The sequence below is a fragment of the Vespula vulgaris genome, chromosome 5 (assembly GCF_905475345.1).
Source record: "Vespula vulgaris chromosome 5, iyVesVulg1.1, whole genome shotgun sequence".
Classification (NCBI taxonomy): domain Eukaryota; kingdom Metazoa; phylum Arthropoda; class Insecta; order Hymenoptera; family Vespidae; genus Vespula; species Vespula vulgaris.
This window is the reverse complement of record NC_066590.1, coordinates 4119423-4143404: the sequence shown is the minus strand read 5'-3', so window position 1 is coordinate 4143404 and position 23982 is coordinate 4119423. Positions and strand designations below refer to the sequence as shown.

General features: G+C 32.1%; 5 protein-coding genes across 9 annotated transcripts in view; 2 read left to right on the top strand and 3 right to left on the bottom strand.

Moving 5' to 3' along the window:
- Positions 1 to 581: 581 nt before the first annotated feature.
- On the bottom strand, positions 582 to 4069 carry LOC127064050 (uncharacterized). The gene is made up of 9 exons (XM_050994552.1): positions 3772 to 4069; positions 3253 to 3463; positions 2965 to 3175; positions 2608 to 2872; positions 2398 to 2547; positions 1745 to 2320; positions 1270 to 1685; positions 990 to 1197; positions 582 to 922 (listed from the first exon to the last, which is right to left on the bottom strand). The coding sequence occupies exons 1-9, from the start codon at positions 3797 to 3799 to the stop codon at positions 693 to 695; spliced, it is 2295 nt and encodes a 764-aa protein (XP_050850509.1). The 5' UTR covers positions 3800 to 4069; the 3' UTR covers positions 582 to 692.
- Positions 4070 to 4801: 732 nt separating this feature from the next.
- On the bottom strand, positions 4802 to 6322 carry LOC127064059 (transmembrane protein 203-like). 2 transcript variants are annotated; one of them, XM_050994570.1, is made up of 3 exons: positions 5996 to 6322; positions 5685 to 5853; positions 5411 to 5607 (listed from the first exon to the last, which is right to left on the bottom strand). In XM_050994570.1, the coding sequence occupies exons 1-3, from the start codon at positions 6170 to 6172 to the stop codon at positions 5486 to 5488; spliced, it is 468 nt and encodes a 155-aa protein (XP_050850527.1). In that variant the 5' UTR covers positions 6173 to 6322; the 3' UTR covers positions 5411 to 5485. The 2 variants fall into 2 exon arrangements, with proteins under 2 accessions (XP_050850528.1, XP_050850527.1); XM_050994571.1 differs by lacking the exon at positions 5685 to 5853 and having other exon boundaries at positions 4802 to 5607; positions 5996 to 6143.
- A 30-nt stretch (positions 6323 to 6352) lies between these two features.
- LOC127064052 (cleavage stimulation factor subunit 1) lies at positions 6353 to 8621 on the top strand. Of its 2 annotated transcripts, none has more exons than XM_050994558.1 (4): positions 6353 to 6483; positions 6709 to 7609; positions 7705 to 7798; positions 7941 to 8621. In XM_050994558.1, the coding sequence occupies exons 2-4, from the start codon at positions 6758 to 6760 to the stop codon at positions 8183 to 8185; spliced, it is 1191 nt and encodes a 396-aa protein (XP_050850515.1). In that variant the 5' UTR covers positions 6353 to 6483; positions 6709 to 6757; the 3' UTR covers positions 8186 to 8621. The 2 variants fall into 2 exon arrangements, with proteins under 2 accessions (XP_050850515.1, XP_050850514.1); XM_050994557.1 differs by having other exon boundaries at positions 6366 to 6514.
- A 223-nt stretch (positions 8622 to 8844) lies between these two features.
- LOC127064055 (uncharacterized) lies at positions 8845 to 13800 on the top strand. 3 transcript variants are annotated; one of them, XM_050994563.1, is made up of 4 exons: positions 8845 to 9040; positions 9791 to 9898; positions 10339 to 10939; positions 11217 to 13800. In XM_050994563.1, exons 1-3 carry the CDS (start codon positions 8984 to 8986, stop codon positions 10906 to 10908), a joined length of 735 nt encoding a protein of 244 aa, XP_050850520.1. In that variant the 5' UTR covers positions 8845 to 8983; the 3' UTR covers positions 10909 to 10939; positions 11217 to 13800. The 3 variants fall into 3 exon arrangements, with proteins under 3 accessions (XP_050850520.1, XP_050850519.1, XP_050850518.1); XM_050994562.1 differs by lacking the exon at positions 8845 to 9040 and adding an exon at positions 9095 to 9586 and having other exon boundaries at positions 11220 to 13800; XM_050994561.1 differs by lacking the exon at positions 8845 to 9040 and adding an exon at positions 9100 to 9586.
- A 2895-nt stretch (positions 13801 to 16695) lies between these two features.
- LOC127064054 (latrophilin-like protein LAT-2) overlaps positions 16696 to 23982 on the bottom strand; it is a 40068-nt gene continuing 32781 nt past the window's right edge. The window contains exons 4-8 of the mRNA XM_050994560.1: positions 20404 to 20663; positions 19376 to 19477; positions 19090 to 19276; positions 18110 to 18193; positions 16696 to 17795 (exon numbers count right to left, since the gene is read on the bottom strand). Coding sequence (XP_050850517.1) covers positions 17739 to 17795; positions 18110 to 18193; positions 19090 to 19276; positions 19376 to 19477; positions 20404 to 20663 — 690 coding nt within the window. The 3' untranslated portion in view covers positions 16696 to 17738. The remainder of the gene's footprint in view (positions 17796 to 18109; positions 18194 to 19089; positions 19277 to 19375; positions 19478 to 20403; positions 20664 to 23982) is intronic.

The window sequence follows — 23982 nt, the reverse complement described above, 5'->3', positions numbered from 1 at the left end:
TTTATTTGACTAGAACCCCTACTAATACTGTATTTGATAGAATAATATACTCAATAAGATAATAATAACATAAAAAGTAGCAGTGTAATCGTGTTATATATCTTTTAATTAAAAAAATATATATTTACCTCGAATAATATATATATAACCAAATGAAAGTTTTATTCATTAAGTTGTATGTAAACTTGTATTATAAAGTTAAAAGTTATCTTATTAGAACACACTTTTTTTAGAATGTTGCACTGATCTATTGCTGCAATTCTATTATAGTATTTGATCATATTCTGATCTTTCTACCAGTCTATAATATTAATACATTCTTTTTCGAGTTTCACACCCAGTTAGCATTAAAAATATAGTATCAAAATAAAATATATCTTGTAGATTCTTTGTAAAATAGAAATAACTTAGATTTCTTAAGTATGAAACAGGGTAAACAATTCAATAAAAATATGTTACTGACTGTTCTGTCTAGAAACATACAATATTTTAAATATAAAGTTATTTATAATAAGATCTTGTTTGTGTAACAAGATTTAATAATATGGATTATACGTTAGTAGAAGATGGTCATACAAGAATAATCTGTAAATGTTTTAATGAAGATAGATAGATGGTATATAAGATCATGGAAATATTCAATTTGGCATCTTGGTTCTTCAGTCTGTTATACGACTGACACGAGTATTGCTTTATATATAAAGATTGTTACCTCGTTTCATACGTGTGCTATAATCGGGGTAACTACTTAAATATTGATGACGTGGGCTCACTGATGGTTGTTTTGTTATACTTGCCATTGCACAACCCATTATGAGTTCTATGGCTCTGCACAATGTTTGATATAATAACCAAGGCCATGGCTTGGGGAATTGAGTTAGCAATGGCCGTGTATCATACGCTACTGCTTCTGCTAAGAGTCCTACATATATAATACATTTATATAATAATATATTAATAATTTCTTTGCTGAATAAATTCATTATTACCATAGGGTCCAAAAACACGAACAAGATCTAAGATACACAATATGATTCCTAAAATTGCTGTGGTATATGTAACATGTAACACCCTTCGAATTTGAGATTTTCTGGCAGCTGCAGTATTGGCTTCTGGTAAATGCAGCGGTGCATCTGATTTGGCTCTATTCACGTATGCTATGTGATTTAGTATTGAATGCAATGTAAAATCAGTTCCCTACAAACAAATTATCTTTTTATGTACATGTATTGAATTTCACTTATTTGTCAACTTTATGTTTAAATATACCGTAATTTTATTCTCTGTTCCAGAATTTTCAGGAAGCAAATTAGTTTCAGCTGTTATTTCTTCTGATTCATCTTTACTTTTATCCGTTTTCCAAGACAAGCTTTTCTTTCGTATTTTGGTATCTTCACCTTTATTCTTCATTTTTTCATTCATTAATGCAGCTTTTTCATTACAATCCGGTTGATCTGAATCCGATTCAGACTTCTCCTGTATTTCTATTTTTTGAGGAACTATACTTTGATAATGAGTAGGACTTTTATCCAATGTTCTAATACTTATATCGCTACTACGACGATTTATAACTAATGGCTTAAAGTGCGCCACTTCGGAATTTCGTCTATAGGAGAAGTCAGAATTTCTTCGTGATTCGTGTTTGACAGATATAAAAGTGCCAATATCAGAATTACGTCGTGAACCTAAAAGTCATATATATTTAAGTACTAAGGTTCGAATGTATAGATTCTGTTATAACTACCTGCAGGACTGAGATCTAAGACTTTTGGCAATCTCTGTTCAACCGGTGGTAACATTCTCCTTGGTGTTCTGTTACCAAAATCGCTGTTCCTTCTTAATTTAGTGGCGAACTGAGAACTACGATTTTTTTCATGAGAAAAATCAGAACATCTTCTTAATTCTTTTGTGCTGCCAGTTGGTGTAATATTCTCAGAATGTCGACGTGCTATTCGTTCTGGTAATTGACTTCTATCAATGCTAGGAGAATACTTAGAGCTGAATTCAGCACCATATTTGAAGTCAGTAATTGGCAAAACATCTTCTTCGTTTATAAATTTAACACTACATTCTGAATTTCTACGTGATGAACGAGATACGTCACTCCCACGTCTACTTGCTAAAGAACTTCTTCGACTTGGACTAGAAACTGTTATTATTGGTAAATTTGCAGTTGATGGAGTAGGTGTTGGTGGTCTAACATAAACTTCAGGTACAGTAGATACTGGTTGAACAGGAGTCTCTTCTCGTAAAGATGAAACATTATGAGACACTTCCATTTGATCTTGTTCTTGTTTTTTAGATATTTTTAAAGAGTTACCTAAAAATTAATATTTTTTTATTACTCTTTTCAATTTCTGTGATATTAATTTGAAAGTAAGCTAGTAATATAACTACCTTTATATTCTGAATTTCCTTCTACATTGGCACTTTCATTCTGTTCTGAATCTTTGATTTTAGGACCAAGTAAAGTAGGCACCAATGCAGCAGCTGCTACTGATGTTGCAAGATTACTATATGGTGCTAGCATAGCAAGTTGCATAATGCCTGAAATATTTTAATAAAATTATATAGAATGATTGTTTAAAGAAAACTATAGAAACAAACCTTTTTGATGAGCATTAGAATTGTCTCTTGTTAACATACTACTTGGCATTGTTCTCAATAAATGCATGACTTTATAGCCTGCATGCAAAAATGTTAAATATAAAAGAATACTCCATATCAGAAATACAGTTTGAACAACATATTTTGCCATGTAACAATTATGTGATGTTAAAGCAACATCACTTACAATTACAAAAAAGAAATGTCCTGTTATAATAAGACTAAGAAATGATTCATTTTGTATTTTTTCTGGCCCAAACTTAAGCTGAAAATAATAAAATAAATCATTGATATATGACAATATAAAAAATATTAAAAAAAAGATAAATAGAAAAAATTAAAAATTTTCAAATATACTTGTGTTAATTGCAAGAAGGTCAATTGTATAAGGCAAAATGCAGAAGTAATACAGGGAAATCCAATATCCCACATAGTGGACCCTATAATCTTTGGCATTATTTCTTTAAGATTATAAGGATCTATAAATAAACATGCAGCCCTTGATGCACCCAATAAACATAAAAATATATTAATCGTTGACATAAAAGGGCGGCTTGATATAAGGGATCTGTAATATTAATAATTATTATTTATATTTTTTTATAATTTCGTGTTATATCTATTATAATATATATATATTGATACCTTAAATTTAAAATAGAAAAAAACGTATAAAATCCAAGTACAAAGAAAAGGCTTGCAAATCCATAAGTATGCAGAAGAAAAATCCATCTCAAATCTTGATTTACAGAAATCCACGATGGAGCAGTAATTAATACTCTGTCAAGAAATGCAGAGCCTGATGAATTTGAAGCACAATTCTGCGCTGATATTGGAGATGTTGTAGTATTGATACCTAATTATAGAACAAAAATTTAAGCACATGAATACAAATATTTAATGTTATTCCATTCACTTCTCACTATCCACATTATAATTTTATACTAAAATTTTGCCAAATATTGTTAATATTATATAAAAATTATTATACAATACTAATAAATAATATTTAATTAATAAGTAATAAATAATTAATAGTAGATATTAGCTTGTATTGATGTTATCATTAATAATTTCCAATAAATACATATATAAGTAAAAATAGTGTTCACTATCACTATTTTTACATCACAGATATATATACAATAACAAGTAAAAACTGACCACGAGTAAAATTAGTTAGCTTGTCCATCCCTTGACTGCTGACCACAGCACATCACTATATTTTATCAAATTCTTTAGTTTAACATTACAGAAATAATCACTAATTATAAAGAAGTACACAGAGAAAAGATAAATTTTTAAATGTGATACCAGCAACAGGCTTTGCCTATAGAGAGAGTTTATTCACATCCCCTCTCTTAGCACAGTGATGCTCTGTCTCCCTTCAGCTAGAAATATTGATCTTGCTTGAAGAGGGTTGGAAGGGGTATTCAGGACTGCTCACGTTATAGGCCTATCAATTGTTTATACATTAGATTGAACTATTATACTGTAAAATTTATCGATTTTCGCACGCGCATACTGTAAATATCGTAAATGCGTTTGTGCAAATGTATATAGATATTAAATGTAGTACATATTCTTCCATACAGACATTACATAATAAATTTATATATCAATCATATCTGTAATTAAATTTTGAATATATATTGATATGGACTTGTAGTTAATTGATAAATAATTTTAATATCTTCGTATTTATATTTTACAACTTTAGTATTTTTGTCACTTGTATAAAATATTGTCATTATTTTTTATAAATATTATTTCAAAGTTATCTTTATAAATTGTAATATTTGCATCTAAAAAAAAGCAATATTAAATCACTCAATTTATCTATAACTAAAAAATTTCCTCCTTCACTAAATCTCAAAATAAAATCGAAATTTGCACTATTTCCATTAGTTATGGCTTTCATTTGATGAACTTCATTTGAAATTAGAATTAGAACTTTCATTTGAAATTTTTTAATAGATTTTTATATTAAATACATTGTATTTAATGTGTGTGTGTGTGTATATATATATACACTACACAATACAATGCAGAGATGTGGAAGAATTATGCAATACATGTAAAACACACATTAATTATAATGAAAATATATATAAATAATTTTATTTTATATTTCAATAATAAATAAATACCAGGGAATATATTATTTCTATTGAGTAATAGGATATGAACATACTTATTAGTATTTAAAAGTTCATGTTATATTTGTACCTACAATTACATGTATTCTTTGATTCCTTATAATTATACATTATATGCAAATACATTATAGATAATATCATAAATTGCAAGTGATGGAGATGTAAATATTACTATAGAAACATACTTGTTACATTTTGTTTAGGTCAATGAAGTTGACATGCTCTAACAGCAATTAGTTGTAGAAGAATAAAAACAGGACTTAATACTTCTGAATACTCTAAAGCACTTTGTCCAGAAAGCTTCTTACATAATAAATATTTAAATACAAATATTAGTAATAATGATATTAAACTCCATAATGCTCTTAAAATGGCAACTTGAATCATTCCTTCCATATGCATACGAATAAATATGATAGCACAAAAGTATGTATTAAAGCCATCTGCAATAAATAATGGTGAGAAAACAACCCACCATCCTGCCTGTTCCAAGAAATAATTATCATCTAATTTTAAGGCTAATAGAATTGTGAATATTGTTAAGGAAACTAAATTTATCCATATTTCAAAAATTGTTAAACCTAACCAGTGTACTAATTCATGTAAAGAAAAAATCATTGCAATATAATAAGAAAAATAGTGAACTTATTTGAAAGATAATTCTACTTAATGTATTTTAAATAACTGTACAAATATTGCTTGTTCTGCTAAGTTGTAATTCATTTTGCTTTACACTGTAATATACCCATCGCTTCTTTCCTAAAAACACGGATATGTATGGCGGAATTACGTCTAATTTTCATTTCATAATCATAATCATCATTAAGTGGCTCAAAGTCATCTGTAAATAAAAGGAATCAGCATACTTTTATTACGTACTTATAATAAATTCTAAATATAACCTTATATAATATGTACCAATAAGTTCTTCAGTAGAAGTTTTAATGTCCAAATCCAAGCTATTATGATGAATTTCTTTTAATTGAAGTGCCAAATTACATGCTCTTTTTATAGCAGCACCAAGCCCATGAATTATTATTTCTGATATGCCAATGTTAAACAGTTTTTCACACTTTTTTAATTGTGCCTTCGAAAGAAACAAAACAAAAATTTTTGATAACATCATATACTTATTTGTAAGTCTTCATTGTTATATGATATGTGTTTATTAATCAAATGATATTATTGTCACAAAAACAAAATCAAGATCACGTTTTAACCAAAATTACCTTAAAATCTGTTTTGTTTGTCACATATATATCCCTTTTTTCTCTAATTAATCTAGGTTGCCTTTTTCTTAACATATAATTACCACTTGACAATAATGTTTTTGTAATATTATGCTGAACATTGCTTTTTTCCGATTTAATTTTATTTATACATTGTAGTTTATGTTCTTCGGCCATTTTGTCTAAAATTTAGACATATTACAAGTATAATTTCTATCAATATTTACTAGATATAAATAGATTTGATTGGTAGAACTTTGTGAGAGGAATAAGTCGACCAATTAAATTATCGCACAGAAAGTAGTTGGAAAACGTGACCGTAAGAAGAATCACAACAAGCAGACATAACCTCGGGTAGAAAGGTCGATTGATGGGCGTTTTTTCGAAGAATTCCGAAGAAGTAACCAACATTCAGTCACCTTCCAGAAATAAAGAAACTCATAACATTATGAAGGAACCTGACGTGGATCCAAAAAATATAATAAAAAGTAGAGAATTACTATACAGACTTATGATCAGGTTAATAAATTTTCAAATCATTAACTTTTAATTTATAACGATTTTGATGGTGTTTTTCTAACAATTCGATGCAATTATCAAGTTTTATGATAAAAATATTTTTGAATATATAATTTTTTAATATTATTAATGTGTGTACATTTTTATATGCATTACAAACTCATATTTGATACAATGTGTAATATTGATTTCAGTCAATTATTCTATGATGGTCATCAAACACTTGCTGTACAGTTATCTAACATGATTCAAGCAGAACCTCCATGTCCACCATCTGATCGTTTACTTCATCTTATGTTAATTGGTGCTGCTCATGAACCAGATCGTACTAAAAAGGACACAAATAACTTACCTACATTTACTGCAAGTTTTGATAATACATTGGGCCCTGGTTTAGATCTAGAATTTGAAACAGAAGCTCAAACACAAGCTCCAGAACCAGCACAATACGAAACAGCTTATGTTACTTCCCATAAAGGAAATTGTAGGGCAGGAGCTTTCTCTACAGATGGACAATTAATAGCTACTGGATCAGTGGATGCATCTATTAAAATTTTAGATGTGGATAGAATGTTAGCAAAATCTGCACCAGATGAAATGGCACCTGGTGATCAAACTGGAGGTCATCCAGTAATACGAACATTATATGATCATTTGGAAGAAGTAACATGTTTAGAATTTCATCCACGTGAACCAATACTTGTATCTGGCAGTCGTGATTTTTCTGTGAAACTATTTGACTTTAGTAAAGCAAGTGTCAAGAAGGCATTTAGAACAATTACAGATGCTGATCAAATACGGTGTTTATCATTTCATCCAACTGGTGATTTTTTGGTAGTAGGAACTAATCATCCAGTTGTAAGGTTATATGACGTGAACACAGCTCAATGTTTTGTATGCAGTATTCCTAGTCATCAACATACAGCTGGAATAACTAGTATAAAGTATTCTCCAGATGCAAAAACATATGCATCAGCTGGTAAAGATGGAAGTATTAAATTGTGGGATGGTGTTTCAAATCGTTGCATAAATACTTTTGTTAAAGCACATGATGGTTATGAAGTATGTTCAGTGACATTTACAAGAAATGGAAAGGTAATTTTTTTTAAATATCATTTGTGTCCTAACTTAATTGCACAATTTTTTAAGAATACCTGACTACAACATGATATTGCAATTATAAATTTCAGTATTTATTGTCTTCTGGAAAAGATTCCTTGATAAAATTATGGGAATTATCAACAAGTAGATGCTTAATAGCATATACTGGAGCTGGTACAACAGGTAAAAATATACATTTAAATTTCTTGAAAATTTAATCTTCATATATTTAATATTTATAAATATAGACACGCGAAACTCTTTAATGAACAAATATCATCAAGCAACTGAAGGTATGCATTCACCATTACATTGTACTCTGCAGGTAAACAAGAACATAAAGCACAAGCCATTTTTAATCACACAGAAGATTATGTAATGTTTCCTGATGAAGCTACTACGTCCTTGTGTGCCTGGAATTCTCGAAATGCATCAAGAAAACAGTTATTATCTTTAGGTCATAATGGGCCTGTAAGGTTAATTGTCCATTCACCAACTGCGCCCGCGTTTTTGACATGTAGTGATGATTTTAGAGCAAGATTCTGGTTCAGAAGAATGCCAACTCATTAAATGCCCTACAAGTATTTATAGTAGATCTTCGTTTAATATGGCAGATACATTCCGTATTATATAAGATTTATTATTCACACAAGATGTGCAAGTACGTTGTTAATTATAAAAAAAGACTATACGGAAGTTGCCGTAATGTATTTATTACATCACATGAATGTCATGTTATACAAAGTTCTACTATATATTAGAAAATTTTTATGAACACGTACATATTGTTTATAATTTTCTAGTTTTCTAAGAAGAGGCAAAGTGAAGCAATCAAATTTGAAGACTTTGAACTGTGCTTTTAGCTTTCTAATGGTTGTATATGTTTATTTAGTATTATGTCGAAACGAAAATGGTCGCGTTCCGTTCTACTATTGTTTAGTGTGTATATTTGGAAACTATGATGAAAATTTGAAAATATTTATTTAAGTAAATAATATGAATATAAGATATTTATAATTCAAGCATAATGTTAAAACAAAAGCAAATGGTATAAAATATTTGCAATAAGGTAAGTGAGAAATAGAAACGTACGCTTTCTGTCCTTTTGTAAATTAAATTAGATACGACGTCACTTAAAAGAATGTTATATTTAAACCTTCCGGGCGTATATTACGTCGCTACGCGTACAATTTAATATTCGATCACGAGGCGGCGCTATGAACTCCCGCTCTGAGTTTGACGATATCACGTGACCCACGCTAACCGCCATCTTTGCTTATCGTATAAACAGTGCGACCGGGCTCAGCGCGAATTCTTGTACAGAAATCGTCGTTTTCCAGTGTTCTTAAGTGATTCAAGTACGGAGAAATGTCTGATATCAAGGCAGAAAGCAAGAATGATAACAGCATCGAAGATGTACCCAAGGTAAGAGATCGAAAGTATATGAAAGACCTTCGTCAAGTCGAGTTTTCATGCCAAGGCGGCGTGCGGTTCCCTGAAATACGGTATGACGCTGTATCTCTCGAAAATTCTAAGCGTGTCGTGTGTTACGCATGAGGGACCATATTTGTAATGCGATTTAGCGGAATACGAAAAAATATATATAGTTAAAACGTGACCTTTGTCGCGTATGGCTACACATTCAGTGATTTTTCAAAGCTGCGCCGTTTGTCCTTCATTGGTAAAGATGGTGGATGTTTTTTATTTGTGATTCTCGTGACGAGGAGAGTCGCTGCTTGCATGCCGGCGAGTCAGTGTGAAAAAGGCGGGAAATGGTCGAACCGACGGATGATTACACTTGCCACGCGCTTCTGAACGTTATGGAATTCCATCCTTTTCGACACGGCATGAATGAAATTGTGATACTGAAGAAGTATGAATGTGGTGATGTACGATAAAATGGCGGGAAACTCAAACAAAACTCTACAAATCCCGGGCAGTTCAACGGTCCTTGATAATCTTATCACTCGCGTAATTATCGTCATACTGTAGAAATTTTTATTTTATTCTTAGCGTGTAACCCTTCGATGCTTTGCTTTCTACGTAACAAATTCTAATTCCTCTATATTATAAAATGCATTGGGGACAAATGCGTGCCTATTTTGTATGAATAGTGCTATAAGTGAACGATTTATGATATAGACGTTTATGTCTTTTTTCTTTCCTCTTTTTTAGGATCAGTCAGCAGAAGAGAAATCAACACCAACTAAAAACAGACGCGGTGGTACGAAAAGACTTTCTACATTTGAGAGAGCAGCGCAAGAAAGTAAAGAAATTACAAAGGTGCGAGTTCATTTCTTATTGAAATATCGTTTCTCTATAAAATTTAGCAAGTATTCAGCCCTCTGTCCTTTGCTTGTTTCCCTCCATTTAGTTTTCCTTTTAGTTGTGTGTGCTTACGTGAGCAAAGAAGAGTGAAGGAGTGGGGGTAATATGCGCCGGTAAGATTGGGAAGGGAAGGGGAGTGCGAATAGCGGGGATATATTCTACCAATTAGAATATAGGCGCCAAATATAAATAAGTTGTCTACTTTTTATTTTTATTTTTATTGTTTTTTTTATATATATATTTTTTAATATTATTAATATACTATATATAAGGTGTTTTCAAATCATCTATATTCTGTATTTGTTCTTATATCTCAATGCTATTAACAACATTTATATCATATTTTAATATTATGTTTTAATGATAGAAGATAATTGTTTTCCTTTATTTTTTAGAATTTAAATCCACCAACTGGAGAAATGGAAGGTAGAAGACGTACTCGTAGTTCAGCTCGTGGTTTGACATCGTCATTACCAACACCATCACCACCAAAGAAAGAAAAAAGAGAACCAGCAACTCCAAGAGGTACTGGACGTGGACGTGGACGTCCCAAAAGACAAGAGAAAAACAATGAGAATAATACGGACGAGGAGGCTGCAAATAATAAAAGTGAAAAACATTCTGAGGAAGAATCTTCAAAGATGGAAGTGGAGGAAAGTAAAGAAAGTAAAGACACAGAGGCAATGGAAAGTGAAGACAAAACTATAGAGGAGGTAGAGAGTAAAGATACCACTGATAAATTGCCTGAAACAAATTCCAAGGAAGACAAAGGAACGGAAGAATCAGAGAATTCTGCTGAAGAGTCTAAAAGCACTGGTGTCAGTGAAGAAAAGAAAGATGAGGATATTAAGGACAGTTCAGACTCGAGTCAAGATGCGACAGATTCTACGGCAGAAGCACCACCATCTTCATCAGAATCCCAAAATCCCTCTAACATCACTCCTTCTGATGAAAATAAGGAATAACCTTCTTCCGCCTGTTTTACCACTATCTCATGTAAGTTTTGTTTTATTATATTGTATTTTTGATTATTCTATAAAGTTAATCTTACTTATAGTATATATATAATTTATGGGAGGAAACAGCATTATGTTTAAAAAATATTATTTATGCCTTTATGTTATGTGTTGATATTTAAAGTTCAATAGTTTATTTTTATTTGATTTATACTAATTCAGTAACGACGATATTAAATGCAATTTGTTAAATGAACTTTTGAAAAATTATGTTTGCAAATTATAACAGAATTATAAAACATGCTTTTTTACTCTAGCAGGTACCAAGGCGGCGCACACATTGGGGTATACAAATCCAGACCCCAGGTCTATTCTAACTAATTGACACCTTCTTGTCAATCGTTATTCTAATCAGCGCATTTTGTTATCGATTAATACAATGATTTGACACTCAGACATATTTGTTTGAATTATTCATAACAGTAAAAAATACTTTATTTACATGTATTTCTTGATGCATGTAACTTTTTTAATTGGATTTTATTTGTTATAGTATAGAAAACACCTTTGCGTTGATTAGACAGTGATTGCAATTAAAGGTGTGGAGCATATGTTGTTCATGTACAATGATAATATTATTGTAAAATATATTTAATATGGACTTATATAGAGAGAAGTTGATTTCAAATCAGAACTGAAGTAGAAGCATTAAAACCAGTTTTCTGTTCAGATCTGATATGAAAATAACTGAAATTAATTCGTACATAGCAAATTACTGTAATATCTTACTTATATAAATGATGACTGAATGATACGGAATATATGAGAATTATGGTGAATTGATTTCTCTTTTGCATGGAATGCAGAAATAAACTTTCTGAGAAATGTGTGGGAACGTAATCTATTATGTGTCCTTCCTTTTGTAATGTTACTAATGTTAACCAATCTTTTATTCACTTCCATTCTTTTTATGTGACTAATGCTTCTATAAAATATGTATTTTATTATAGTATTGTAGTATTTTTTGAACAAAGTATAAATTTATAATTTAAATTTCTCTAGTTTCAAATTTACTTTTTTGCTGAATTGTATAATAAGCATCATGTTTATAAAAGATCTAACAACAGGCTTACATTTTACTTCTACTGGTCCATTATTAAATATGTTAATATTATTGTGTGTGTATTTGAACGGTTGTGAATGTACAGATAGATTATATGATTAATACACTATATTTAGAAAATCCACACTTGATGAGACACCAATAACATGAATTTAAAGAAACACTGTAAAGTATAATCATGTGCAATGGGATGAATATTTAAGTTTAAAGGCATATAGATCGTACAGTGGAGTCTTACAATTAGAATTTAATATTGTTATTTTATATTGCAGGACTCTCAGATCTCTGTAAGTTTGTCTACTACTTTGCAACAATATTGTAGTGGTTGTAAAAAGAATTTATTTAAATTGTGTACCTTTAAGTACTGTGGATAAACTTTGTCATTCCATGTTTCCTTGTCTCTTTCTTTTTTTTTCTTTTTTTTTTTTTTAAATCATAAAAAAATATTTCACGTATTTGACAAGAAATTTTTGAATTGGAAAAATTAAAGTCAAATGTCATGCATGTGTAAATAATTGATATAGCTGTGTGTGGCAATTGACTTTATCTTTATTGTCTTATAAAACCACAGTTGCATAAGTACTCTGTTGTATAGTATGAGCGTAGATTAATGTTTTACTAACTAAATCAAAACAGATCGTATAGTAGCGAGACACGTTAATACGTTTTTTAAACATATAGAATAATAAATAATTTAGAGAGAATGTGGAATGAAGTGCACAGTGGTTTGATATTAAGACTTTTACAATACAATACTCTGATCAAAATAAGAATATAAATAAGTAATCTTTTAAAAAGGAAAACTAAAATCTGATCATAAGTGTTCCAAATTGACCAAATTACTTATTAACATTTTTTATGTTTTGCACAAATTTAATTACTTTACTCTAAAATTCTAAATAGTCTTTCGTGCTTAGTATTGTTCAATGTAGAAAACATGTTCCTTTTTTAATAGCTACACTCAATGGATATGTTATATTTCATTAGTTTTCTATAAATTTATCATTGTATTGTTAACAGATAAATTATATTAAAAACAAAATATTTATGTATCTTATAATTCATATTATTCAGATGCTCAATATCTTAAATTATAAAATATTAAAATATGAATTCAGTACAAGTATGGAAACAAGCTCAAAACTCTATCCAACATATAAGCTCCTAAAATATTGTGTAAGATTTAAAAACATGTCACAAATTTAATATTGGAGGGTAAGTTTTAGTGTCTCGTTGAGTGCGGCTTAGAATTAGTGTGTGTATATATATATGTATGTGTATATGTGTATATATATATATGTATATATACACACACATATTAGATAAATAATTGATATGCTAAAAGCAGTGAATTTATGAGCTTGTCCTCTAATAGATATATCTTTTATAAGGCAAGCATTACAAGATATATGAAACAAATATTAGCATTTTATCTTATTAATAGCGAAGGTAATACAAATTATTAAGAATTAAATTGTGAATGTAAGACAGGCAATAGTTTTTATACTGTGTATCTCTTGGTTCGGGTCAAATTTTATAGTGAATTTATTGTGTAGCTTATGCAGTGACATGCAATTGTTTATAATTCTTCCTAGGTACACCATAGAGAGTGTGTACCTAAGTGCTCATATAATCTATTACTCTATTGCTATTTCTATTATAATAAGACTTCAAAATGCAAATGATTGCGGTTATCATGGGGAGATTTGATCCACTTTTGTAACAAAACTGCTTCTATCAATAAAATTAATAAAACATGTATGATAATACACTTAGTATATACGATCTGTTTTTTGAAGTTCATTTGGTTTGAAAAAATAATAAATCGCGCAAACAATTAATTGTAACACTATCATTAAGAAATTCGTTACTGATGATAAAATGAATTAACAATCGGTTTGATTACTAATGTACTTATGCGCGCGAAGAAAAGTTATATGAGATAATACAAAAAACTGTATAGTAAAGTGCTCATTACATATGTATTGGGATCGTTTAAAAAAAAATAATAAATAGAAAAAACGATATATATGTAAACGGAAATAGAAAAAAATAGAAATTTCTTGGAATTTTAATAAGCAGTTACGTCATTCATGTCAATTCATATTAATTCATATTGAGGACACAATTAAATTGTTCTTTACTCGACGTGAACAGTGTGGCCATCTAACGGTGTACACGCGATTGTAGGTAAAAGTTACAGATATGCCGTTAGATGGATATAGCTGTATTTGCTAATCATTTTCTATACTCGTGTGGTAACATCATTTCATCTTGATACATTGTGAAAATATAAAAAAGTTTCTTAATATATTTTTTTATTTTCTTCAATATATTTAAAGCTTAAAACGATTATTTTTTAAAAGTGAATATATTTGTCTGTATCGAATTATATCTTACAACAAGAAACTATTGATGCTGCACCAGAACAAATATAGTTGTCTAACCTAAGGCGTATTTGCTTATTGTTAATGCACTGTTCGTTTGTTTTTAGAGTTCCTTGCACAAAAGTTTTTTTTTTTTTTTTTTAATTTAACTGGTGCATTAGTAATTAATAATTTTGACAAAAGAAGTGGAAATTCGATTACCTTAACTATTTGACCCGTTATATAATTACTGGTCTATTAAACGTATTCCCGAAATTAAAAGTCGTCGACTACATTTTCTTAAATTACGACAAGTCTCTTGAATCTGAGTAGTTTAACGATGAATTTTAGTTTCGAAAACTAATCAAATATTTTTGCACTGTACTCACGATAATTTACAATGCTTACAACAAAACTTAGCTGATTAAGAACGTTAATTCCAAACTTTCTATACTAGTTAATGAAATTATGAAGTTTTTTCCGATATCGTTGAATAAAGTAAATTATATCTTTTTGTCTTTAATAACGAGTAAACACAAAATATTAAGATTCTACATTTAGACTTTTCGTCATTAATTCATTTTTTCGTATAAAAATTACCTACTATTTTTATCTTTCTTTCAGAAACAAGTAGAAGAGATATAACGAAGGAAAAGATAAGAAAAACGTATTATGATCGAGGAATTTGACGAATAAATGGAGAATATGATTCATCAATATTTATAATAATATCCTTATCGTGTTTAGGAAAGAGAATTAATTGAAACTGGAAGAAATCTATTATATCGTTGTATATAGTTTGAAAAATATCTCACGACTTACCTGCATCACAGGCTTGTCATTTTATTTACGCTGTAATAAATAAAGGATTGTAAGTATTAGCTATTATGAATGTAAATTGCTTTCACAATATCAATATGAAGAAAAACGGAAATGAAATAGTTTAAGCGAATAAAACGAAACCGAATATGTTTTATCAATGATATATTAATGGCTGGTAATTAAACAAGGATGCAATTAAAATGATATAAAATGTTAAAATCCTGTTTTATGATGTAATTCGTTTTTACGGATTCTTCTTGTGTTTAATTTATGTTTGGAATTTATTTAACAAATAATCAGGAGCAATATATTTTATGCATTTATCGTCTTTACGTTCTCGTTCACATACATATTTAACGTATAAACATGATTTCAATCATATTTCCTGGTGTCCCCGTTTAAGCGATCTATGGTACGTTATCAGCTCTTATAAACACGCGGTAAATAGGTTTTAATTCACGCTCGAACGATGCACGGTACGTTCGAAATTAATCTCTCACTAAGTCAAGCAACGAAGTGATTTTCACTCTTGCTGCAACCGGCCCCGTTATTAATCGGCTCTGAAAATGACGCGAGAAGTTTCGAATGCTGTCACGTATGCTGGTTTCAGTTATACGTATAAAGGGGTAATCGTAAATATTCTTGAAGCAAATCGATATTTAAATCGTACGCGAGGAATATTTATCAAAAGAAAAATTGTCTAAAATCTGTCGTCATTCATTGTATATATGTAGATATGTATATTATTTTTCTCGCTTTAGGGTATGGGAAAAAGCAGTTTAAGTAGCAGCGAGACGGGTCGAGGTTTGGTGGCTCCAGACATCCTGGCATCAACAAAGCGAAGGTCAACCGACGAGCTTTTGGTTTCGTTCGCTTCTTTCGTTAACGTGTTAACGTTATGATCAATAATTAGATTATCTAATTATCCAATTGTTGCAGTCAATCGTAATTAACCTAATTTGGCTTAAATTTATATTTACGCTATTAACTTAACAATAATTTCTTTCGGAAACAAATCCTCGGAGTATACGCAGTATTAGAGATAAACGTGAAAGAAAAAGAAACGACTTATTAAAGAAAACGAAGCGATGCTATACCGTCAAACTACCGCGAGTCGGCGGTGCAACAAAGTGGACCAAGTGAAATGGATGCACTTCGTTGCGTCGCCTCGTCGGTGCGCGGTGGTCGTTTCCGATAATTAAACGTCAGGATGGTCACGGGACGAAGGGAGATGACACGGATAGTCGACTCGTTCGGAAGGCACTAAGCCTTCGACCTCTCCCCGACGAGCTAGAGAGCTCGTCATTGGCTCTTCTTGTTTTTGTCGGGGAGAACGTAGCTGGTGATGTTTTCGTTTCTTTTTCCATTTCTTTATCTTCCTTCTTCTTCTTCTCTTTCCTCTATTTCTATCTCTGATTTGTATTTTCTATAGAAGCCGTCTTTATCAATCGGAGGGATCGATTTCAATGATCCAGATACATTGAAAAGATTTCAAAATATTTATTCCGTATATATATGTATATATGTATATATATATATGTACGTACGTACGTACGTATGTATGTATATGTGGATTATATGCGATTATAAGACTACGCGCGTGCGTGATTATTATTATTATTATTATTATTATTAATATTAATATTGGTTGTTGTTGTGTATTAATGCGATCTTGCGTAAATTTCTCACTGCAGAGTGTTAATTGCATCTCCCACAAACAGAATGTCGACCGCAAGATCGATTACCAAGGAATCGCAGGATAGCAGTCTATGTGGATCGTTCAATACATAACTCGATACTTGTATCGTTCAATAATGATCGATCGGCATTTGATATATTTTTTTTCTTGGCGATACGCACACGTACGAGCTTCCAGCGATTCTTGGTTGAAAAAAGGAAAAAAAGAAAAAGAAAATATTCAAACTTACTTCGATATTCAAACGATGATATGTTCTTCAGCCTAAGGGATCGATCTATCTATCATTCTCACTCGCGTTAAATCGTACGAAAATGCGCGATTTCGTTGGAAATGCTAATAATTTATTTCTACGTTCCTTCTAATGTCCGTTTTGAAAATACGCAAAGAATGTCCGGAAGAAACGCAAGATCATAGAAGCTTTCGCGGTTTGTTCCATATTCTTCAATAGGATGTTGTGATCTGAAAAAAGTATTAAACATAATAAGACAGACAGATCATTTCGATCTTCCGTTAAAAGCAATTGTTGGTATTCTGGTCTATAATACTCCTTCGTGTCTCTTTTCGTTAGTTAAATCATCGATACGTGGAAGGTCAGGGTAACGAACTCGTAAATGAACTGTGAACTAATCTTGATGTAAAAATAGCGACGATGCGTGGACGACACGATCTATCTCCGTAACTTCCTTTCCTCCTTCCTTCTCGCAAGGTATGTTCACTCGATACTCTTTCTCTCTCTCTCTCCCTCCCTCTCTCTTTCTCTCTCTATTTCTCTCCTCCATCCGTTGTTAAAATGAGACCGTCTAGATTGAAACCTACAGAGGAATTCGATCTAGACTGGATCAGGTGCAGGTGCGAGCAGCTGCATGCTACTACTCGACTTGGTGATCTGTAAATTTAAAGATTCTTTTGTCAGCTGGCGAGACAAGAAAACTATTATATATATATATGTATAGGTTTTATTTAGACACACACACATGTACACACGTATATTCACGTAAAATATAAAACTTTCCTCGATCTTTTTCCCGTTTTGCGAAACTTTTTCAAAAGGTGAAAATGAAAATATTTCTTTCGCGTCAATATTTTTTTTCTCCCCCAAAAAAATTTCATCACACTTTAGCAGGAAAAAAATTCGATCGAACATGTTCCGTCGTTAGCAGAAACAACGAAGAATATTCATCGAGAAAAAGCTCGTTTTACCTGCTGCGGTTGAGGATGCGATTTTCTCGCGTAGACTTTGAGCACTCTGCAATTGCATGCGACCGACAGTGCCACGGAGAGACCCTGAAAAGGACGAATTAGTAGAGCGACGAAATAGAAAAATAAATAGTTTCGTGGAAAAAAAAGAAAAGCGAGAGTGTAGAAAATAGTCAGGGATGAAATTTGAAAAAGAGTTGTACGTCAACGCCGATTTTATTTATATCGTCAAGTATTTCCAAAATTATAATTTTTTTTTTTTTCATAAGCACATTGAATGAGGAGGACGAAGTTTTTCACGCAAAGAAATCGATGCTAGAAAGTTATTCGTGATTCTCAGCCGCGAGAAATCGAACATCGATGTATAAAAAGTCATTCGAGAAAACTTTTTAAGGAAAAAGAAGAAAAAGAATTCTGGATCTTTTCTTACAGCCGAGTTTTAGTTTATCTTTTGTCGGATAGTCGATTGTGCTTTTAAACTTTTTCAAATAATTCTATAGGACGATCCAATTTTTGTGGAGGAATCGATAAGTTATAATCGATGTTCTTGCGAATGTGAGAATCCGAATAAAACAAAGAGAAAAAAAATTTAGTCGATCTAATAAGATAAAGAATAAGAAAAAAAGAATGTCCTGTGAGATCCTTCTTCTCTGATACTAATACTTGTAACTTGTTCAAGTCCCTTCAAAGGGATCGTTGGAAGTGAGTTCGTTGGTATGCGAGAATATAGCTACGGGCGATACGTTCTACTTTCTGTTCTTTTCGTTTCTATAAATGATGAAGAGTAGAGAATGCGTAGATAAAAGATAAAAGAAGAACTTTGAGCAAAGAGATTCCAGATAAGAAGAAGATGAGGAAGAGGAGGAGGAGGAGGAGGAGGAGGAGGAGGAAAAAGAAGAAGAAGAAGCCAAATTGGAAGATGGATGAGACAAAAAGAAAGAAATATAAATGATTGTTATTTTAAGATTATGATATGCGTTTACCTGAAGCGAATGACCCGTGCAAAAGACGGCCCATAGAAAAGGCATCTTCCATACCCTCGAAGCCACACCACAAGCTGCCACGAGACCAACTATCATGCAGACCTTCAGGAAAAGCATCAGTTGTAACGTACGCCTCCTCTTCATTTTCTCGCGTTGCTTGATTTCCAATTGCATGCTACACGTATACCTGCGCGTGTTCGATATCGATTAATATTGATCCTCTTCCAGGAGTTACTAGCGAGCGAGTTACAAGCTCTCGCTTGGTCTCTCACGAAGCTTTCAATACCTCGATACGATCGCGGCTTTCACGAGGTAATATCCGGAGGCCATGAGAAGCAGGACGATTGGCAATCCGTAGGCGTAGACCGTTGCGTTCGTTCCAAGAAACCTGAATATAAAAAATAAAAAAGAAAAAAAGAAGAGAGAAAAGAACATGGCTTTTATACTTATAACAATTGAATCGTTTTTCCTATGACAAAGATCTAACGCGACTTATGCTCGTATTTTAGATATTATTATTAGAATGAGATAAGACGAAAGAAAAAATGGAAAGGGTGAAAAGAAGAAAAGGGTACGAAGAGGACGACAACAGCATCTCACCTCTTGCAACGAGTGGTCGAAATTAAATACGATTGTGGTCGGTCCGTAGAACTCGTATTTTCACTCTGTCTTACCCTCTTCTTCTCATGTCTGACCTGTTTTTTTCTTCTACTACTACTGGTACTACTACTTCTACTAAGTTACTACGTGTTCTACCCACAATCACGCAGTAGAAACGAAATAAATTGGTCGGACTAGTGTTTTTTGCGCTTCCTTTCGAAACGAGGTTTAACAAATTTTTTTTTTTTATTTTTTCTCTCCTTTTTTTTACCATACTTATTTAACTCAATATGATCCGAAAGACGTATCGAGTTTCACTCTAATGTTCTTCTTTCCCCGAGATAAGGACTCTCATGTAATATTCCCTTTTTTTTCGGTCAGCCCTTCCGTACTCTGAAATCGATCCTTATCGCCCTTTCGTGTCTTCCATCTCCGTTATAAGAGAGAAAGAAAGAAGGGACGTTGAGTGGTCGAGGAAGAAGTGGTAAAATGATCTAAAGGTCTTTATAGAACCCCGGACTCGTTGATGAAAAGACGAATAAAAGGATGAAAAGAAGATCCTTATGGGAAAAAGAAAAAGGAAATCGCGGTACGTTCTTCCATGATTTTCTCACTTTTCTTCGTGTCTCGAACGTCGCGAAGGAAGAGAAGAATATCGAATTACCTTGGATTCTCAGGTAAATCTTTCAGGAAAACAGGGAACAGTTTTCTTACCAGCAGTTGAATGGCGTCAAATCCACAACGTTCCAGAAATCATTGCTCTCTCGACTCTGTACAAGGGTGGCAACAGCAAGAGTGACAAGGGGTGCGCCCCAGGCGAAGACGCTGTATTTGAGATACGTAGGAGGATCGTCACGGCGAGGTATTGAGGCCACTGTGGCATAGAGATGATGGCACATCGCAGCTAACCAACAGACCACCGATACCCTCAGATATTGAAGGCTCAATCCGAGGGAAATGCAAAGCTCCGAATCCTGAAAGCCGATTAGTATCGCATCGATTTCGTTTTAATCGTTTTTTTTTTGTTTCGTTTATTTCTATTTATTTTCTATTTTTTTTTAGATTCAACAAACGTATAGATATATACGTGATAAATAATGATTCGTTAATAATAATATGTTTACAATATATTCCTGACAAACGATAATTAATTTCTTTTCCCTTTATTTTCGTTCGCGTTGTACCGTTATTAGAAAAATTTGTCGTCCATAAAAAGGACGACGGGAAAAGGGACGAAAATCTGAAAGATTTTACACGGCTTGAAACGAAGAGGATACTTTGGACCATACAAAGTGATGTTGCTTTCACATCCCTTATACTACGTTCCTTGTTCGTCCTGCTTTCAGCCATCTAAGAACTCATCCTAACGACGTACTCGTGCTTCGAAAAATATATCAAGGCCCATCCGGCACGTGATACGAAAGCATGTGATTTATGATAAACTATTTTTATTCGCCCCGGTTGCTTCTCGCCTTCCATGAAGGCAACTCTTCGCCTTACTCTCTGTGAACCCATATTTCCATTCTATGCCTTCTCTCTCTCTCTCTCTCTCTCTCTCTCTCTCTCTCTCTCTCTCTCACTCTTTTTCTCGTTAATGTAATATTTTTCTCCTTAAACGCTTTTCTTCATTTTCTACCGACTTAAATTCACGTTTCTTATACGAATTTAAAACAATTAAATAATAAATAAAAACAAAAAGAAAAGAAAGAAAAAGTAAGAACATCTGTTCACTGAATTTTAACAAGGAGTTCAATCATGCTAATATATATATATATATGTGTGTGTATATATATTTTTTCTTCTGTTTTCTTTTTAATAAAGCAACTTTCCATTTTCTTCTTCATTTATATTCGGAAAGTAATAACGTTGGATTTATTAACTTCTTCGTCGTTTGTAAGGTAAAATTCGTAAAGGCTCGGATTAATTAAAATTCCGTACATCCCTACAAGCTGTGTGTGTTATAATAAACGAGATAAGCGGTTGCGAGGATTTATTTAAACTCGGAAGGATCGGATCGTGTTTCAACGTTGATTAAGACTCTAAAGTGTGCCTGTTTGTCCTTCTTCCTTCGTATAATTAAAAAGGACGCGTAAGTATTTCGCAGACACGCTTGTAATCTTCGTTAAAGGGGACGCCCACGTGGTAAAGAGAAAAAGAAAGATATAGAGAAAGAAATAGAGAGAGAGAGGGAGAGAGAGAGAGAAAGTCAAAGAGAAAAGATAGTAGCATATACTACACTACCATTATACTTGAAATCTTAGTTTTGTCAAAGGCTTTACCAATTAAATTTTCCAAGATGGAAAAGTGGTAGATAACCCTCGAAGATGCTTCTGACTTCCTTGGGGGTTGATCGTATAGCACATAGAAAGACCCTTCTTTTTATTTTTTTTTCTCTCTTTTGCTCTCGTCCCAAGATTATAAAGCTCTCGAAAATTTCAACCAAGTTTCACTGATTAAATTTCTAAAAGGGGAGACGACATCCTACAGTATCTTTCCATCGTTCCTTCCTCTCGTATTTTTCTCTCGATTTCTATAAGGAAACGTTATTGACGACAAACATCGGTTAAGAGAAGTAGATCTTAACAATGTTCCATTATCCATTTTCGATTTCAATGTGCGTTCAATGGGCTTAAAACTTTCATGTATTGAATCCTTAACGTTGTTTATATATCTATTGGTTTCAAAAAGAACGATATATACCATTGTACTAATATCGTTTTGAAAAAAGAATGGATACCATTCATAAAGGATGAAACTTGCGATATTATCGGAATTCGTTTCGTATTATAGCGAGATAACTCACGCGAGTACTGAAAAGCTATTGTTTGAATCTATTAATTGATATAGAGCTAAATGTAGAGAATTCGATCGATAAAGCCTGAATAATTTCTGCATCAGATGAATATCATATCTGTATTAATATAATGAATTCGTTTTCTTGATCTATTTTTCTCTTTTTTTCAACTCATTATACAATCATTTACGGCATAATTAAAAATACAATATTAACGAGGATGTGTATTAGTCAGACTTTGAAAATTTAATTCGAACGTATATATATCGTGCTCAACAAGTCGAAGGATGAAACATCAATGAGGGATATAACGATCTCGAACTTCACAGAATATGCCTGTTATTTCAAACGTGGCGTCCTTTAACGAGAGTAACGATTCACTTCGTAACATGGTTCGTAATTGAGGTAATTATTACGTCGTATCGTTAACGGTTAGTCGTAGATTCGAGCACCTAACGATGAAAAAAACAAGAGCTCTTGATTATGATCGAATAAGATATATGTTCTTGATCGAAATATAAATATTTATAATACTGTTATAAGCAAAAGAAATGAAAAAGAAAGGAAAGAACTAATCTTCAAATTCACACTCGATGAGTTTACGCTTCGTCAAGTGTTGTTGAAAACATTGTAGAAAAATTTGTTGAAAAATTGTTTATTGCATTTCAGGCTTAATAAAGCATTCTTTTTAAACGTTACAAAGAGGTGGCACGATACGAGAAAGAAGGATAAGGAAACAAGGTCTAAGGAGTTACGGTTATATCGAAGGGGATGATTTACGAGCACGAGACGCTCGTACTCATTCTCGAAATAGTTCACGTCACACGTTCTATAACTTCCCGAATAGCGAAGGCTTTCGCGTGTCGGTCTTATTAATCGTAGCTATTTCTTGATGATGATATAATAAACGAAGATACTATTATATCAAACGTCAAACGTAAAGATTTTACGATGAAATTAGCGATGGAGTGAACCGATTCAGATGTCTTATTATTAAAAAAGAAAAGGAAAGAACAAAAAATAGAAAGAAAGAAGGACAAAATATAGATGTTCCAGTGAGGAGGAGCTTGCCGGAACGAGTGAGGCTGTTCATTCAGGGTCACAATATTTTCACCTATTTTCGCAAAGAAAAAAGTGTCCTCTGGTCGGGCTAAAACATTCTCACCGCGCAATTACGTGGCTGTAAATAAGAAAAGAGAAAAAAACAAAAAGAAATACTAGTTTACATCTTTTTTTTGATGTTTCAGAATGACGATACATTTCACGTATTCTTTAAATATCGTTCATCTTAAGAGGGGAAAAAAGAAAAAAGAAAAAGAAAATCGTTTTGTCCTTTCATGGAACATAAAACCTAACAAGACGTTCTTTCGCCCACGTCGTAAAAATTCGCATCGCTGAATCGAAGTGTCATTTTTCTATGGTAGCTCGATTAATCGTCCGTGTCTCTTCAAAAGAAGATAAAATATTTTTCGCGACGAGCTCTTCTATCGTTATCGAGG